Raw genomic sequence first — 18,095 nt, forward strand, 5'->3', positions numbered from 1 at the left:
AAACCAAAAAACATGTTTGAATGAAAAATAAAAATGTCAGTCAAGAGCTTTTTGTAAAAGAAATAGCATTCCTCTGCATCATTTGCAACCTAAACACTGTGACCAAATATTGTGCTTTTCCATGAAAATCTTTAAGTGTAACAAAGTACAGATGTATTTAACAAAAATTAAATCAATCGACATGGATAACATTTGATTATTGAAATAAGAGGGGAAGATATTTTAACATGAGCTGTCTTTTATATAAATGCATTATTATTTAAAAAACTGTTTAAATTATTAAAATCTGATGACAGCTCATTGATGCAGCATATTCACTTTATTGAAATTATTTTGATTGATTATAGTAAGTTCATGCCTTAACATAGGTTATCATCATTTCAAATTTAAATGGAGCTTCTTTCTAATTATATACCTAACTAAAAGATTTACCTGGCATTACTTGGCCCTTAACAGAAATATTTTTGTTTTTCTTCATTTAAATAATTGCTCTGGGGTGGGGCTGGAGATGAGGGGGTCAGTAATTCAGGTTGCTTTAGGGAGAGAGGACTACCCCATACCTCTCTCACTGCAGCAGCTTGGGGTCAGGTGGAAAGTGCCACTCCACAGCTGCTGCAGCAAACAGAGCTGAGGGAGGGATGCATGTTCCCTGGCTGGGATAGGTCCAGGTTCCTTTGCTGCATTCCTCATTTTGGCTGTAGAGCGCAGGAGGCAAACTGTGCACTTTACCCTTGCTTCCTGACAAAGGGGAATAACCAGCAATGTTTCCATACCGATCGGGGGAAATAGAGGGAAGCCTCCTCCCTAAAAGGTGCCTGGGGTGTGGGAGGCTTGGGACTAGGGATAGGCCCAGAGGTGTGGGCACCCACAGCTAGCCCCTTTCACCTGTCTGGTGATTCTGTCTCTTTTCTGTATGGTTTTAGTAAAGGACTTATCCCGCGTTGCTCAGGTCCTGAACTGAAATAATTTTTTTTGTCTTCATTCCAATCATTCCTCTCTAGCTAGCTGGGGATGATGGAGTACAGTACGCAAACTGTCCCAGGGAGAGAGGACAAACCCAGGCCTCTGAAACCGCAGCAGCTTGCACCAGGTGAGAAGCACCTGTCCATGGCTTACCTTGTTTTAAATTATGTTAAGAGTAACCTATGTACAAGGGCTGTCAAGTGATTAAAACATTTAATCACAATTCATCGTGTGCGCCTTTCCTTTGAAACGCTGCCATGGTGTTTCAACGGGGCAGCGCTGCACTATGCTCCCTTTCCCCTTCCTGCCAGAGGGAGAGGGTCAGGCCAGCCTCGGCACAGGCCAACCACGGCCTCCCCCCACCACAGGCCATATAGTGTGCCAGGCCAGCTGCAGCCTCTGTCCGGGCCCAACCCTGGTGGCTGTGTAGCCAAACATGAACCCCATCTTGTTTTCCCCCCACCCCCAGAGAGCAAGAGAAAGGCAGTCAGCCTTTGATGCCCTGGGAACGCAGGTGTGCTGCCTGTCCCTGACTCTACCATAAACAGAAACCAGACAGTAAACGGACTAGCTGACGACTGGGAGGCCTCCCGTCGCCATGATGGCTAGTATCAGTAATTGACACACCTGCACTGTCCCAGGAGAGGAATCTTCGCCCATCACATACCAGAGATGCCCATTGTCTGCATTTTCCCAGGTGTGAATTATGCTTTGCACCCTTCATGGGAAACTTGGCGTTCAAAGCCATTTTTCCTAATTGGCCACTTGAGACCAGGAAGAAGCCTACATGACCCAAGGAGTATAAAGAGGGGTTTAGTAGCCCACCCCATTTGAGCTCCAGTCACCTACACCTGCTGGCAGGTATTGATTGTCTCCCGAGGTCCGTGGGACACCCAACCTCGCCCTACTTCTTCCCGAGAGATTGAGAGAAAGACGCTGGCCACGCCAAGTCTGGAACGAGGGGTGAGAATTGTACCTACAATGTGTTTTCTTTATGTGTACACTTTAATTGTCACTCTGTTGTAAGTTTAGTTACTTTATTATAGTTTCTTAAGTCAAACTGCTTCATTTCTATTGTAAACTGCCTTTGGTAAGGTGATTTAGCTAAAAACTTTGGAAATAAGTGGGTGCCCTCATTCACTTATAAATATATATATATTGAACCAAGTTTCTTTTATTTTATTTTCTCTTTCTTTCTCCTATAAATAAGCCAGTGTGTGTCAAGCTTCTGACTTGAACCCGTGCTGCTATACCCGAACCGAACACAAACAAAAGAACTTCAGCCGGTCAAAAGGGACAGGTATAGGAAGAGCTTGGGTGTTTTGGATCGTGTCACTCCCAGGTGACAGATCCGTTGGGGCATCTCTCAGTCTTTCCTAGACTGACCGCTGCGAAGGGATCCTGTATCCTAGCAGCTAAAATCTGAGGTGTAATAAGCTCTTCCTATAAACTCGGGGCATCTGAGAGCCTGTTGGCTGCCCTCTGCGACAGAACCCTGGTCCTAGCAGTAAAGTCACAGACGTTAAACTATTTTTCGGGGCGCCCTCCAGCCTCCTAGGCTGCCCACTGTGACGAGACCTTGCGTCTCAGCAGTTGAAGACTTGGGTGTAACACACACGCACACACTGCCCTGACAATCGGCTGACAGGCTGGGAGGGAGGCAGGCCAGCCTTGGTCTGGCACAAACCCCTGGTGGCCAGAGAAGGGACAGCTGGGTCAGACTAGGTCCACCTCCACTTCACCGACAGCCTGAAGGGGGAGAGCCGGAAAAGACCAAGGTTGCCACACGTTGGGCTGGCCCTCCCCAGCGGCCTGGGGGAGAGCTGGGACTGCCTATCCCCAGAGAGGGGTGTTAGCAAGTGTAGCAGGTGGGGTACCTCCCCGTAATTTAGCCATAATGAATATTATGTAACCTATCTGCAGAAAGATCACAAGTTGTAAAGGCTCATGTACACTGTGAGATATATGTAAGGTAGTATTTACAGATAACATATTTATACTAAAAGCATGTTTTATAGGCTTAAAATAAAAATTACCAAGGCACATCACCCCTGGTGATTAAACTGTCAAAGGAAGAGGGAGTTGTCACTCCACCCTATTCAGCTGGAGAAGTAATGTGAAGTTCTTGTCTTCCTTTTTCACATCCCAGTACGGTCAATGGAAAACCATCGACAACTTCAAACTCAAAGCCATTTGCAAATGAAAAAGAACATGACTGGAATCAGGAGATCACTCTGGCTATGAATAAAGACAAAAGACTGTTTTCAGTTTAACAGAATGTATGGGAATGGATTCTGGATCCATTCATTGAGGAAAACCCCTGGCCATGAAACCAGCCAGCTTTGAAACAGACTGGAATTTCTGCAAGTAACCAGGGTCCTAGGCTAAATCTCACAGGGGGAACAAAGGAACTCAGAATTAACCAACCTACAAGGAGAAATTAGGGCTGGCATAGCCCAGTAGAGTGCTTGAATGGCTGACACGCAGCTATCTTTTGCTGGAGGCAAGGGGTTACAAGGTGATTCACAGTCCTGGGTACTCTGACAACCATCACAAATTACTTACCGTTTCTTCTGCATAGAAAAGCTTTTGCCTTAATTTTCATTTAGCTAGCCTATTTTATGCGAAGTTGAGAAGTCACCCATGAGCGCAAAATGCAAGAAAGTATCTTTTGCTCTAGCTATTTTTGAGTAAAATCAAGATGCAGAGGATGTGACCTAATTTTAAAACCTTCCAAGACAAGAGCATGCACATTTCAAACAGTGTAACCAAGAAATGCAAGGCCTGGTTGCCTGAATGAAACATTGTCATAAGAGATGTTCCTTTTCAGGAGGAAGCTGTGTTGATGATGATGAAGAAAAGAACGTGTCTGTATATAGAGGATCTTCAGGTTGGTAAACTTATTTTATTTCACACTTCTTTCTTAAGGACTGCCTATGTTCCTTCTGGACTATTCTTAAATTCTCATGTTTGAGCAAAAAAAATCTAGTTGTTATTTTATGGAACTACCATGTTTTATACAATTGTGATAAAAATCAGTAGTTGAAACAGGCAGCAGGTCTTCCTTTTACAGTTTCACCTTTAAAGTAGTAGCGAGTGTCAGTGAATGCAGTAAGTAATACTAAGTGAGCAGTATGACAATAATAAATAATTCCATTGGCCTTATTTTGTTTAGGAGAATCCATCAACATATAGGATTCTGAAGACTATCCACCTTCAAGATCACCATAATTTTCTATAGTTTCAGAGTCATCTGACAATGATAGGTTTTCAGGTCATACCATGTATGTGACATAGCCACAGTATATCACCTTTAGCAAAAAGAAAAAAAAATCTATCCTCCAGAAACAACTATAGATAAGTTTGTAGTAAGAACCAGATTACAAAAAGAAGTGATGAAAAAATTGCAATAAACTCTCTTTTTTCATATGATAGAAAACCCACACTTCATTAACATGATTCAGTCATTAAGACCAGGATACAGTCTACCCAACAGAGCAAACGTTGCAGGCAAATTGCTGGATAAAGTGTATGAAAGAGAAATTAAGCAGTGTGCAAAAATTCTAGAGGAGAAAGTTGTTAACCTGAGTCTTGATGGATGGAGCAATGTCCAGGATGATCCTGTTCAATGCGCTTGTGTGACAACAGAATAAGGGAATGTCTTCCTTACAAATACAGCTGATAGATCTGGAAATGCTCACACAGCAGAATACTTATAAGAAGGAGCCGTAAAAGCTATAACAAACTGAAAAAAAATCAAATGTCTAGTATGCACAGACAATGTTGCAAATATATCCAAAATAAGAAGAAACTTAGAAGAGAGCCCCAAGCTAATACCATACAGTTGCAGTGTTCATTTGATGCACCTTCTAGCCAAAAACTTCAGTGTTCCAGATATAAAGGCTAATGTTGTTGAAATTCCAAAATGTGTCTGTAACAATCACTTTGCAGCAGCTGCTCAGAAAAAAAAATGGGAGGAACCAAGTTAATTCTCCCACACAACATGTGATGGAACTTAGTGGTGGACCGCTGAACAATTTTGAGCACTATATCAGGTGGATATAGCTTTGAGCACTATATCAAGAACTGGCCTAATCTGATGATAGGTTGTGAACAAAATCATGAAAAAATAAATGGCACTGTCACAGCCAAGGTTCTCAACACTGGGCTTAAGAGAAATATTCAACACATGCTGAGTACCCTGAAGCCTATTTCTGTAGCTTTGAACAAAATGAGGGGAAATAGCTGTTTTACTGCTTATGCTGTTGAAATTTTGAAAGAACTGAGATCTTTAAACAGAGAAATATGAAATGACAGAGTTGACTATGACATGGGCATCCAGTGATCATCCCTCCATAATGCCAATTATAACAAACTTCAGAACTAAAGGTGAACCATTCAAGAAATACGTGTTTGCTGATGAGGTTTTAAAAGAAAGTCACGCCAGTAAACTAGTGGAAGTCACTTAAGCAGTTGGATTCAGAGACTGTTGAAGTAATAATCCCACTTAACAGCAGTAGCTTCTTCAGCCAATATAGAAAGAATATTTTCTTCCTTTGGACTAATTCATTTCAAATTGAGCAATCATTTGGGACCTGAAAAAATAGGAATGCTTGTTTTTTTTTTCTTTTCCAGGTTATGGACAAACAAGAAAATGAAGATGACTAAGTTAACTCCAGAAGCCAAAATTTTAAGTTTCTTACGCTGACCTGGCTGATGCAGTCAATTTAATTTTGGTTTTTTTTTTTAAATATTTAACTATTTTAGTTAAAAAACAAAAACAAACCTGATTTAAAAAAAACTTGCATATTTCACTAAATTCAATCAATCATGTTTGTTTTGTTAAAAAATGTTAATATATGTTAACATATATTTATGTTAATGTAGGTTCGCTGTTGAAGAAAAAAATCTAGACTACGTAACAATGTTTTAGTTAAAAAAAACTAATTTAAATAACTGTCTGGTGAGGTTTTCCTCCTAATATAGCATGACAAGAAAATCCTCCAAATATTAATGATTAACTGGTTGAATTGGAGATATTTATGAAGTCATTGAGAGGTGAACTATCTGCTTCAATTAGCTTTGGTAAATGAAATAACCAAACCATCATTCATTTTCTGATATAGCTGTAAAACCCATCTGAAAAGTTTTCAAAATAAATCACTGTTTAAAAATGTATACTGTGTACCTTCTCAAAATGAAACCTACATCTATGAATTGTGAAGAATATGTATTAAGGTTATAACAACCAACAAGAATGCACTTTTATCTAGAAAACTGTGATTAAATCGAGTCTTCCTGACTAGTGATTTAAATAATAATTTAAATCAATTTGATTTAAATCATATCCACCCTGGGTGTGACTAGTTTTGCCTCAGAACGGAGAGATGGACTTGATGACCTGTTAAAGTCCCTATATTTTTATGATTAAAATCACTGATTTAAATCAATCCACCTGGAAACTAAACAGTGTATTTCCATGGTCCAAGAAAATCAAATAATAGATGGCTGAGGCCCTCTTTCTTACTTTCAAAGGCAAAGCTAGAATCTGAGCCAGTTCTACGTACAGTAGTCTTCCAATAATCCAGCACCTTTGGGACCCACGTGGTGCTGGATTATCGGACATGCTGGACTATTGGGAGGCACTCCGGCGGGGGGCTGTGATGGGTCTGCCAGGACCCGCACTGCATCTGGTGGGGGCGGGAGGGCGGAGACTCGGCGGGGAACGGCACAGTGAGGACCGAACCCTCCACCATTTTGCAGGGAGGCAAAGCTTGCAAGCAGTGGCAGCAGAGAGGGGGCGAGAGGCAGGCAACTGCTTCAAGAAGTTGTTAGTCAATTACACTACCGCGGGCTGGATCCGCAGGTGACAGGCTCACAATTTATCTTTCCTCTACTGCCTCTGGCAGGGTTGGGAGGGGTGGAGGCAGCAGCCAACGGCACGGTGGGGGCTGAACCCTCCACCGTTTTGCAGGGAGGCAAAGCCTGCAAGCAGTGGCAGCAGAGAGGGGGCGAGAGGCAGGCAACTGCTTCAGCAAGTTGTTAGTCAATTACACTACCACGGAGCCAGCCCCGATGATGTCGGTCTTGGAGCAGAATGCGGCTCATTCGGTGCCGCTTCAGCTCGTGGTGCCACCAGCGCCGGTGCCGCTTCAGCTCGCAGTGCTGCCAACACCAGTGTCAATTCAGGCCATGGTGCCATGCGGGCCGTCAGCACCAGTATGAAAGAAATTGCAGGGCTAAGCGCAGAAGTGCTACAGGCTTTAGATGTCTTGCCCGCGGCATGCTTAGGTAGAAATCCTGATGTGCTCAGTGCATCCCCTGCACTAACACCCCTGGCTGGGGGGGGGGTCTTCTCTTCATGGGACTTATACGCCACATTTCCCTGTCCTGTCTGGCACGGGCAGTTAATTTGGAGCAACGAGTGCACTTTTGGGGGATATGCCCTTCCTCCAAGCACCTATTTACACCGGGAATGACTGTCTGACGCTGGCATGGCGTCTCCACATGACGCACACTTCTTAAACCCGGGGGAGCTGGGAATGATGACTAGAGAAAGTCCGTCAAACTCAGTCAGTATGAGTTGGTCAACTGGCCAAATAACTATATACAAAAACAGCATATTTTTTTTTTTAAAGTAGAACAAAGTAACTAACTAGAACTATAGGGTAGAGGCTAAATTGGGACAAAAACCAAGCTTTCTATCTTTTAACTGCTATACTATGTTTCTCCTCAGGGCGGAGGTAGGAGCTCGTCCCAACTCCGTCCGCAGCCGGGGACGGATAGGAGGAATTGGTGGGCCAGACCACGCGACACAGAAAAGGCGCGAATGGCACGAGACACCTTCTGCGCATGCATGGTCCACCGGGGCTACTGCTACAGAAAATGCTTTGAGCTACAGCGCCAGGACAAGCCCGACACCTTTGGTGGAGCACCTACGGAAACACTACTCAAAGAAGAATCACTTCTTCCAGGGGGCCAGGGCTGCACTACCCAGGCCCCTGGCCAGCCGTTTTTGGGTTGCCTTCTGTCCAACCCCACAGGCTAGCTAGCCTGCCCGACACCCCAGTGGCACCCTAGGAGGGACGGGGTGGGACCAGACTGCAGTTCCCAACACTCACCAGCCTCTACTCATGGGAGGGGCCTGGGCTGTGGTTCCCAGCACCGTGGCTTCTACTTGCAGAGAAGGGGGCTGTGGTTCTGGCCCCTGGACGTCTCTTCATGGGAGGGCCATATCACAGTTTCTGGAGGAGTGTCCCCCTGGAGGGACAGGCCATGATAGTCCCAGGAGGGTGGCACGGCCCCAGGGCTGGTGGGAGGCAGGTCTCTCCTCCCCCATACCGGTCTGATGGCCAGTAAGATCATAGAATCATAGAATCCCAGAACTGGAATGGACCTCAAGAGGTCATCAAGTCCAGTCCCCTGCCCTCACAGCAGGACCAAACACTGTCTAGATCATCCCTGACAGGTGTCGGTCTAACCTGTTCTTAAATATCTCCAGTGATTGAGATTCCACAACCTCCCTAGGCAATTTATTCCAGTGTTTAACCACCCTGATAATTCAGAAGCTTTGCCTAATGTCCAACCTCAATCTCCCTTGCTGCAATTTAACCCCATTGCTTCTTGTCCGATCATCAGAGGCCAAAGAGAACAATTTATCTCCCTCTTCTTTGTAAACATCCTTTTAGATACTTGACAACTGCTATCATGTCCCCTCTCCGTTTTCTCTTTCATAAACTAAACAAGTCCAGTTCTTTCAGTCTTCCCTCACAGATCATGTTTTCTAAATCTTTAATTTTTTGTTACTCTTCTCTAGATCATCTCCCATTTCTCCACATTTCTTGAAATGTAGCTCCCAGAACTAGGCACAATACTCCAATTGAGGCCTAATCAGTGCAGAGTAGAGCGGAAGAATGACTTATTGTGTCTTGCTCACAAGACTCCTGTTAATACATCCCAGAATCATGTTTGCTTGTTTTGCAACAGTGTCACACTGTTGACTCATGCTTAACTTGTGGTCCACTATGACCCCTAAATCCCTTTCAGTAGTACTCCTTCCTAGACAGTCACTTCCCATTCATTATGTGTGAAACTGATTGTTCCTTCCTAAGTGGAGTACAGTAAAACTCCATTAGTCCGGCATCCAATGCTCCGGGACTCCTGATGGTCCGGCACCATCAGGAACCCGGAAGTGCTGGGGCAGCCGGACAGGCTTCCCCCATTCAGCTGCTGCTGAAACTGACCAGCAGCTGAATCGGGGAAGCCGGGAGCAGAGCAGCTGGGGTGCTGCCGAGTTGGTCCCGTAGCGCTGCCCCTCGGGGCTGCAGGACCAACCCGGCAGCACCCCAGCTGCTCTTGGGGACGCCTGGGGCAGAGCAGCTGGAGTACTGCTGGGTTGGTCCCGCAGCGCCAAAGGACGGCGCTGCGGGACCAACCCGGCAGGACCCCAGCTGCTCTGCCCCAGGGGTCCCCAATTCAGAGCTGCGCTGCCCAGGGCTTCCTGGAATCAGCCGCTGATCTGTTTCAGCAGCGGCTGACTTGGGGACCCCTGGGGCAGAGCAGCTGGGGTGCTGCCAGGTTGGTCCCGCAGCCCCGAGGGGCAGCGCTACGGGACCAACCGGGCAGTGTCATTGCAGGCATCCCCGATTCAGCTGCTGCTGAAACTCAGCAGCAGAGCCGGACTATCGTAAGGGGGGGCTATGAGGGGTCTGGGGTGGCATCCCCTCCCACCCCACTCCAGACCCCTCATAGCCCCCCTTCCTGATAGTCCGGCATATCTGATAATCCGGCACCCCTTGGGTCCTAAAGGTGCCGGATTATCAGAAGTTTACTGTACTTTGCATTTGTCCTTATTAAGCTTAATTCTATTTACCTCAGAACATTTCTCTTGATTGTTCAGATCTTTTTATTTGTTACCCTATCCTCCAATGCACTTGCAACCCCTGCCAGCTTGATATCATCAGCAAACTTATTAATCGTACTCTCCATATCATCGTCTAAATCACTGATAAAGATATTCAACAGAACCTGTCCCAAAACAGAACCCCTGAGGTATGCCACTTGGTATGCCTTTCCAGAATGATTGTGAACCATTCTTCTGTGAGAATGGTTATCCAGCCAGTTATGCACCTTATAGGAGCAAGATGGTGAGCCCTGGCCCAGCTGGCCATTGTCTTGCTGGAGCGGCCATCCTCCCTGTGCTCACTCTGCAGTACATATGCCCCCTCATACACACACACACTCACTGCCTCGCAGTGGCCACTCTGCAGGATAGCTTGCCCTCCATTCAGCCCCATAGGATGGAAATCAATTGAATTCCAGACACATCCCATTTTCCTGGCACAACCAAACCCTGACCTTCCCTTAAGTTAGGATAAAGAAGAAGGTGCATACAAAATTTGGTGGTCCTTCTTCTTAGCATTTAAGAGGAGTTCTTAAACAAATGGGTCCACAGATGGACATAAAGACAGACACACATTTCTAAAAGAGATATATATATATATATATATATATGCTGGCTGCCCTAACACATAAGAAGGATGATTATTTTTTCAGATAATGAAGCACCACTTTCTCTTAGACAATTCAGAACTCCTGAAGTCACAAAACTGTTCATTTTAGCTGCACGGTAAGTCATATTGAGGACACCTTTTTTTCAAGATTATAAATACAGGCAACATCCAAATATAACTAATCTGAAATAAAATTATAACAAAATGTAAAACTGAATACTGCAAAACTAATGCTGAAATATTTTGGAAAAAACTCACAAGCAACTATTTGCAAAATGTAGAGTCCTCTTTAATTCTGAGGAATTTTCCAGAGCACCTGACCTCAACAATTTTATCAACACTCAGTCAACTGAGAAATTTGCTATCCAAAGTAAGTAATATAAACTTGAAGTTTTACTAACTGAACTAGCCGCTACATAATTTTAAAGCAAAGGTATCTTCATTTTACTAATTGGAACCCTATACACTGTTAAAAATTGTCATTAAACTCTTCTGAAGAGAGCTCTGTTAAACAGGACATTGTTTTTAATTAATAATTGTTATATATTATACACACACACAAAAACTGGTTTTTCCCCTTCAAAGTATCTGCTAATCTATTTTTCCATTTGGACAAAGAATAAGTGTTGTACCTAGCTACCAACAATTCCAAAGTTCTACAAGTTGGCTAATTTGTTCAAATACTATTATACAACTCTTTCCCATGATTAAGTATCTCTCATATACTGTGTCTTGAACACAACCAATAATGTTTCCATCTAGAAGAGCAGAACTACATTTCAAGTTCATTTATTCCTGTTTTCACAATTCCTGTATAAATACAGGAAAGCTGCCACTATAAACCAATCAGTTGAACAGCATGGCAGTCCTGCAAGATAGAGTTCAGGAACTCACTGGGGCCTGTCAAGTTCCAGCATAATTTTTTAATCCTGCTGTGTAAGGGAAAAATTGTATGGCTTCTTTAAAAACTAAGAAAAACAGTTCCTTCAATATTGACAATTTTTTTAATTGTTTATAAAAAGTGACACTACCTTCTCAGAAAAATAGTGGCAACCATAAAAAGTGTCAGCAGAACTTTGAGAGTTCACAAGCCATATTTAGAAGGATGAAGTGTTCTTGTCCTATTGTCAAATAGCTATGCTACCAAGCTACAGATTTATAATCTATTTTTATCTCAGCTTGAAAGCCACAATAAATTTGCTACTGAAAAGGACCTCCAATTGTCTTTTGAGTTACTTGTCATTAAAAATATAATGCTGAAATATAAATGATGGAACAGACATAATACTTCTGTCCCAGCAGTTTTAAGAGAATCTAATAGAATAGGAAGTACCAAAACTTTCCATAGGTACGTATTTCACTCTCCAGCTTTAATTAAGTGCTGTAGAGAAAAAGGCTTCACATCATTCAAAGATATTAAAAGCATAAAACCCAAGTGGCTCAACATGATATTCAGATACCACAGTGATGGACACATTAGAAATACTTACATTCAAAAGATAGACCATGTCAGTTGAGGGGATAGTTATGCAAAGTGAACTGTGAAAATGTTAAAGATGATATTAGCTTAGAAAACTATGTATCACTGCTAGTTTCCTGAGGCAAATTTGCAACATAATATAACAAATACCTTAAAGAGGTTATACTGCTGATGAGCCTCTCAGAACAATCCGACAATACTGATGGAAGCAGTAGTTCAACTGGCTGCAGGCGCAAAACTCGACTCTCTAATTCTAAGCGAGATGCTGAGTCTTGAAAACTGTCAAAAATTACTTCTCCAGTAGTGGGTTGGACCGCCTGTCAAAGACAAAAATATATCAATAGAGTTTTTGCCCTGTCACTGACAATCATATTTTGTTCGGGCAGCAGAAGCCAAAATAAATCAATTATTCTTGCTTCTGAGCGTGTACAACAATTATTGCGTATCTGTGAGCAGACATAAAAAGCTGAGAATAGCTTTGGTTAGTCAACCACTGTAGGTTTTAACTAATTAGTAAAGAAATTTCACAAACATGTAATGGTGTGTTATGCAAAAAGATGACGCCACCAGTCCCACAATTTCTTGGTGACATTACAAAATTAAAAACTACACATTTCAAATGAGAACAAGGTCCTAGCCTAATTTTAAAAGCCCAAATATCAGTCTACACAAGGTAATGATGTCTTTTAAAATGTTAAGATAGCATTGGTTCATTTATATGACATTGTGAAGAAAATTACTTACCTCGTAACTGTTGTTCTTCGAGATGTGCTGCTCATGTCCATTCGAATGAGGTGTGCGCTTGCCACGTGCACGGATTCCAGAGCTTTCTCCCCCCCGGCGGTACTTATTCGGCCAGCAGGGAGTCCCCTGGAGTGGCGGTACTATATTGTTGCATATATACCACTGCTGGCCCTCCCCACCCTCAGTTTCTTCTTGCTGGAACTCTTCAACCAAGGGGAGGTGGATAGGATTTTGAATGGACATGAGCAACGCATCTCGAAGAACAACAGTTACAGGGCAAGTAACTGTTTCTTCTTTAAGTGCTTATGTCCATTTGAATTAGATGACTCTGTAGCTGAAACATAGGGGGCAGGGTCAGACACTAGTGGTTCCTTTACGCAGAAATTAATTGCAGCACTGCCCTATCAAGAGCAGCAGAATGCCTGGCCGGCTGAGCAATGGCGTAATGTGCTGCAAAAGTGTGCATAGAAGACCACCTAACTGCCCTGCAAATGTCCAGTATGGGCACCTGTGTCAAGAAGGCCAATGACGAGGCGTGCACCCGAGTGGAATGAACCATGATAAGGGTAGGGGTGCTGCCTTACCAGCAAGGCCATAGCACTCCTTAATACAGGAAGTGATTCATGATGATAAGCACAGGGCTGATCCTGGCAGGCCTTTCATCCTCTCCACTATTGAAATAAAGAGCTGTGGTGATTTCCAAAACCCTCTTGTCCTGTCTACATAAAAGGCCAGTGCCCTCCTGGCCTCCAAAGAGTGCAAGGTATGCTCTCTAGGTGACAAGTGGGGTTTGGAAAAAAATACTGGGAGTTAATTATCTTGTGACGTGAAAGGTGGAGATCACCTTAGAGAGAAAGTCAGGGTGGAGGCAAAGCTGGACCTTGAAGAAGACAATACAAGGGAGTCTGCTGCTAGCACCCTCAGTTCTGACACTCTCCTAGCCAACATAACAGCCATTATCAAGGTGACCTTATATGGTAAGTGCTTTAAGGAGCATGTAGCCAAAGGCTCAAATGGGAGGCTCATGAGCCTGGTGAGTACCGGACTGAGACCCAAAGAGGCACCTGTTGCCATACATAAGGAAACAATCTGTCCACACCCCTGAGGAACTTCTCAACCATTGGGACAACAAACATCCTGGCCCCCTCCCCCAGTGGAAGGCTGCTATGGCCACTAGGTGCACCCTGAAGGAGAACGTGGAAAGGCCTCTCTATCTCATATCAACAAGATAGTCCAGGATAACCAGGATGGGTGCCTGTAAGGGTTGTAAACCCCTCTGCAAGGTCCACACAGAAAATCGCCTCCACTTAGCAGAGTACATGCCGGCCTGGTTGAGGGATTCCTGCTTTACAGCGGAACCCTCCTCACTACCTCTGAGCACGCCTGCTCCGCCCAGTCAGACATGAACATTCCATGCCACCAGATGAAGAGACAGAAGGTTCGGGTGGCATAGTTGGACCTCCCCCAGGTCCTGACACCAGCGGTTGGACAATGTGTCCCTCTCGTACCAAGTCAAGGAAGGTTGTGAACCAGTGTTGATGAGGCCATTCTGGTGCTATCTGAATGACCACAGCCATTCTGGTGATATCACAATGACCATATCCCTGAACCTCTTTACCCTTATGAAAGCTTTGTCTATCAAGGGGAAGGGCAGGAACACACAGCAGGACTGGGGGCCACCTGGCCTGCACTGCATCCCCTGGGACCCTCGTCCATCACCTAGGTAGGAATAGTATTCCTGGCATGTCTTGTTACTGTGGCAGGCAAAGAGGTCCATTTAGGACAACCTCACCTCTGGAAGATGTCCGCCAGCACATTATTCTTGAGGGACAACTCGTGGACAGCAAAGGACTGGCTTAGCATGTCTGCCAGGACATTCCTGTTCCCCACTAGGAATGCAGCCTTCAGATGGATGTGGTGGGCAATACAGAACTCCCAAAGGAGCAGAGCTTCGCAGCACAGAGAAGAACGAGCTCCCCCTATCTGTTGATATAGAAGATTGCTGCCATGTTGTCTATCTGAACAGAGACCACCTTGCATTTCAGGTCAGACAAAAACACCCCACATTCCAACCGGACTGCCCTTAGCTCACTGACATTTATATGAAGGCCCCATTCCTCAGGAAACCACATACTTCAAGTCTGGTGATCGAAAAGATGTGCACCCCATCTTGTGTCTGAGGCATCAGTGACCAGCCACACTGAAGTGCTCTAGCTGGTGAATGGGGCCCCAGCACATACCACTGCCTCCTGCAGCCACCATTCAATGGAGTGGAGGATACCCTGAGGGTCTGTGAGAACCACACCCCTGAGGGCATGGACCTGGTTGTGAGTGCGTGCCAGCCAGGCTTGCATAAGTCTAAGCCTCAGATGGGCATGACAGACCGTATAAGCGCAAACTGACATGAGGCCCAGCAGCTTCATGCAATTCCTCGCCATATTGAGAGGCGAGATCCTGAGGTCTTGTATAGTAAGTCTCATCGTTATAAACCTAGCTCTGGGGAGCAAGGCCATGTCTCTGGTTGAATCCAAGTGGATCTCCACAAAGTCTATCACCTGGGTTGGCATAAGAGTGGACTTCTCATTTTTGAGGAGACCAAGTCTGCGGAATGGACTTCTGACTAGATTTGGGTGTTTTAACACCTGGTCCCTTGAGTGGTCCTTGATTAGTCAATTGTCCAGGTAAAGAAATACTTGAACTCTGCGCCTCCTTAGGAAGGCAGCTATGATGGCCATACACTTTGTGAAAACCCTTGGTGCTGTGGATAGACCAAAGAGGAAGACCTAACACTTGAAATAGTCTTGTCCTATCATAAACCTGAGAAACCTCTTCTGGGCCAGTATAATGGAGATATGAAAATACGCATCTTTCAGATCGAGAGCAGCGGACCAGTCTCCTTTCTCTAGTGAAAGGTGTAGCCAGCTAAGATATATTTTCCTTATCCTATTCTTAATATATTTTTAGTAATAGTATGCTAGTAATGCAAGTTGCCTACAGGATTAAATTTACTATATGGCCCAGCTTTAGCAGAAGTATAGTAGTATGGTGATAAGTCTAAGATTTATTTCTTGTTATTGTCCGAGATAAGTAGTGTGTCAAGATTATGAAGGCCTTTGTGGTTAGTTTTATGGATATTTGGAAACCATTACTCAATTTTGACAGGGACAACATGATCAAAATCTACAAAATTCAACCAACTGACTTTACCATTCTAACAGAAACAAAGCACCCAGATTTTCTCCACCTACCCACAATGCTTCCCATTTTCTCCTCTGTTACGGAAGCCGGTCCAAGAAGTCATGTCTTCTCATTAATATATATTAGACACACACACACCCAATATTCTGCCCAATCAGCTGTAGGTACCTACAGAAATCTTAGGGTACCAGGCCCAACTTTGGGTAAGGTATTGGACATCCAGGACGTTTTAGCACCGAAAGGGAAACATAGGCCCAGGGATTAAGGAAGTCAGGACTGCTGCAGCCATCGCTGCCAGGGCCCACTCCGGAGTGCAACCTGTCTTCTCTTGAGGTCAGAAACCAAGTTTTCCTCTCTCTTCTACTTTTATATTTCTATCTTGCTTCATTTATTTTAAGTCTTGCTCCTAAGTATCTCATACTCCACCTGCACCAAGACCTCGCAGGTGAAGGGAGGCTGCTCCTTCCACACCTTTGTGGGAAGACTAAGATTCTGTGAGTATGAAATGCTGTTAGGTAGGTAATCAAGATCTGTATACTTAAATAAATCTAGTTTGTGTTAATGCCATTTACAGAAGAAATTAAATTAATCTGTGTGCTCAGTGCCATATTTTTGTAGTTTTTGTGAGTTATTCCCGGGGCAATAAAACTAATTTTTATTTCATTTCCTGATTTGCAGTATGACTGTCAATCGGCGCTTGCAGACCCTTACGAGGGAGAATCTAATGGTTCCACCCACTTGTAACCTGCGATAGGGAGGACAAACTTCAAAACTCTGATCAGATCGCCTAGTCTTACCCAACTAAATTCCACTATAATTCCTTCCCAAGCTACAAGGGATAATGGAGGCCAATGTGACCATCTTGAACCTTGTCTTTGTTATGAAGGTGTTAAGGCCTTTGAGGTCCAACACAGGTCTGAGGCTTCCTTTTGATTTCGGGATAAGGAAGTAATGTGAATAGAAACCCCTCGCCCTGCAATTGTGAGGGACCTCTTCCACGGCTCCCAACGGTAGAAGTGAGGACACTTCTTGATGTAAGAGATGCTGGTGAGAGGGATTCCTGAAGAGGGACGGGGTTGGAAAGTGGAAAGGGATAGTATATCCCATTGCCACTAGGCTCAGCACCCAACGGTTGGTTTTAATCTGAGGCCATGCCTGGTAAAAATGGAAGAGCCTGTCTCCAAAGGACGGAACTGGTATTCTGTCCTCACTCATATCTCAAAATAAAGACTTGGGATACCGAGGAGGGGGTAGCCCATTGTCCCTTTCCGAATCAAAGCATGACCTCCACCTTCTATTGCACCCACAAGTGTTATTATTGGCATTATTCCTGCCCCTACATCTTCCTTGGTCTGACCTATAAGGGTATGTCTACACTAGAAAGTTAGTTCGAACTAACGTCTGTTAGTTCGAACTAACTTTCATAGGCGCTACACTAGCGCTCCGTTAGTTCGAATTAAATTCGAACTAACGGAGCACTTAGTTCGAACTAGGTAATCCTCATTCCACGAGGATTAAGCCTAGTTCGAACTTACTAGTTTGAATTAAGGGGTGTGTAGCCCCTTAATTTGAACTAGTGGGAGGCTAGCCCTCCCCAGGTTTCTCTGGTGGCCACTCTGGCGAACACCAGGGAAACTCTACTGCCCCCCTTCCCGACCCCGGACCCCTTAAAGGGGCACGGGCTGGCTACGGTGCCCATGCCAGGTGCAAGCCTGCCAGCACCCAGCCAGCAGACCCTGCACCTGGCACGGATCGAGCCACCCACCCGATGCCCCCCAGCCCTCCCCCTCTTCCCGGGACCAGGCTGGCGGCTCCCGGGAGCTTGCCCGGGACCGCAAGAGGCGGGCACCCGCCTGGGCTAGTGCGGACATCGTGGACCTCGTCCACGATCTCCGCACTAGGCACAGGAAAGTGGCCAGCTAGGGCAGGAGAGCTGCCAGCCTGGCCACCCAGGAGCAGGTGTGCATGAAAAGCAAGGGGGTCCACTGAGACCCCCGACCCTGAGCCCAGAGCTTACAATGGCCGTCCTGGGTCTGACCAAAGGTCCATCTAGCCCAGTAGCCTGTCTGCCGACAGCAGCCAACCCTAGGGACCCTGGAGGGGATGGACCGAAGACAGTGACCAAGCAGGGACACCACTCCTACCCCCTGGCTAATACCACTCCATGGACCCAACCTCCATCACTTTATCTCACTTCT

At 44.9% G+C, this 18,095-nt stretch overlaps 1 protein-coding gene across 5 annotated transcripts in view; it reads right to left on the reverse strand.

Annotated features, from left to right (window-relative positions):
• MSH3 (mutS homolog 3) overlaps positions 1 to 18,095 on the reverse strand; it is a 224,647-nt gene that overhangs the window by 170,508 nt on the left and 36,044 nt on the right. For all 5 annotated transcript variants that reach the window (XM_075932217.1, XM_075932221.1, XM_075932220.1 and 2 more), the window contains one exon: positions 12,106 to 12,272. In XM_075932217.1, the coding sequence (XP_075788332.1) occupies positions 12,106 to 12,272 (167 nt within the window). The remainder of the gene's footprint in view (positions 1 to 12,105; positions 12,273 to 18,095) is intronic.

Source organism: Pelodiscus sinensis, chromosome 6 (genome assembly GCF_049634645.1).
Source record: "Pelodiscus sinensis isolate JC-2024 chromosome 6, ASM4963464v1, whole genome shotgun sequence".
NCBI lineage: Eukaryota > Metazoa > Chordata > Testudines > Trionychidae > Pelodiscus > Pelodiscus sinensis.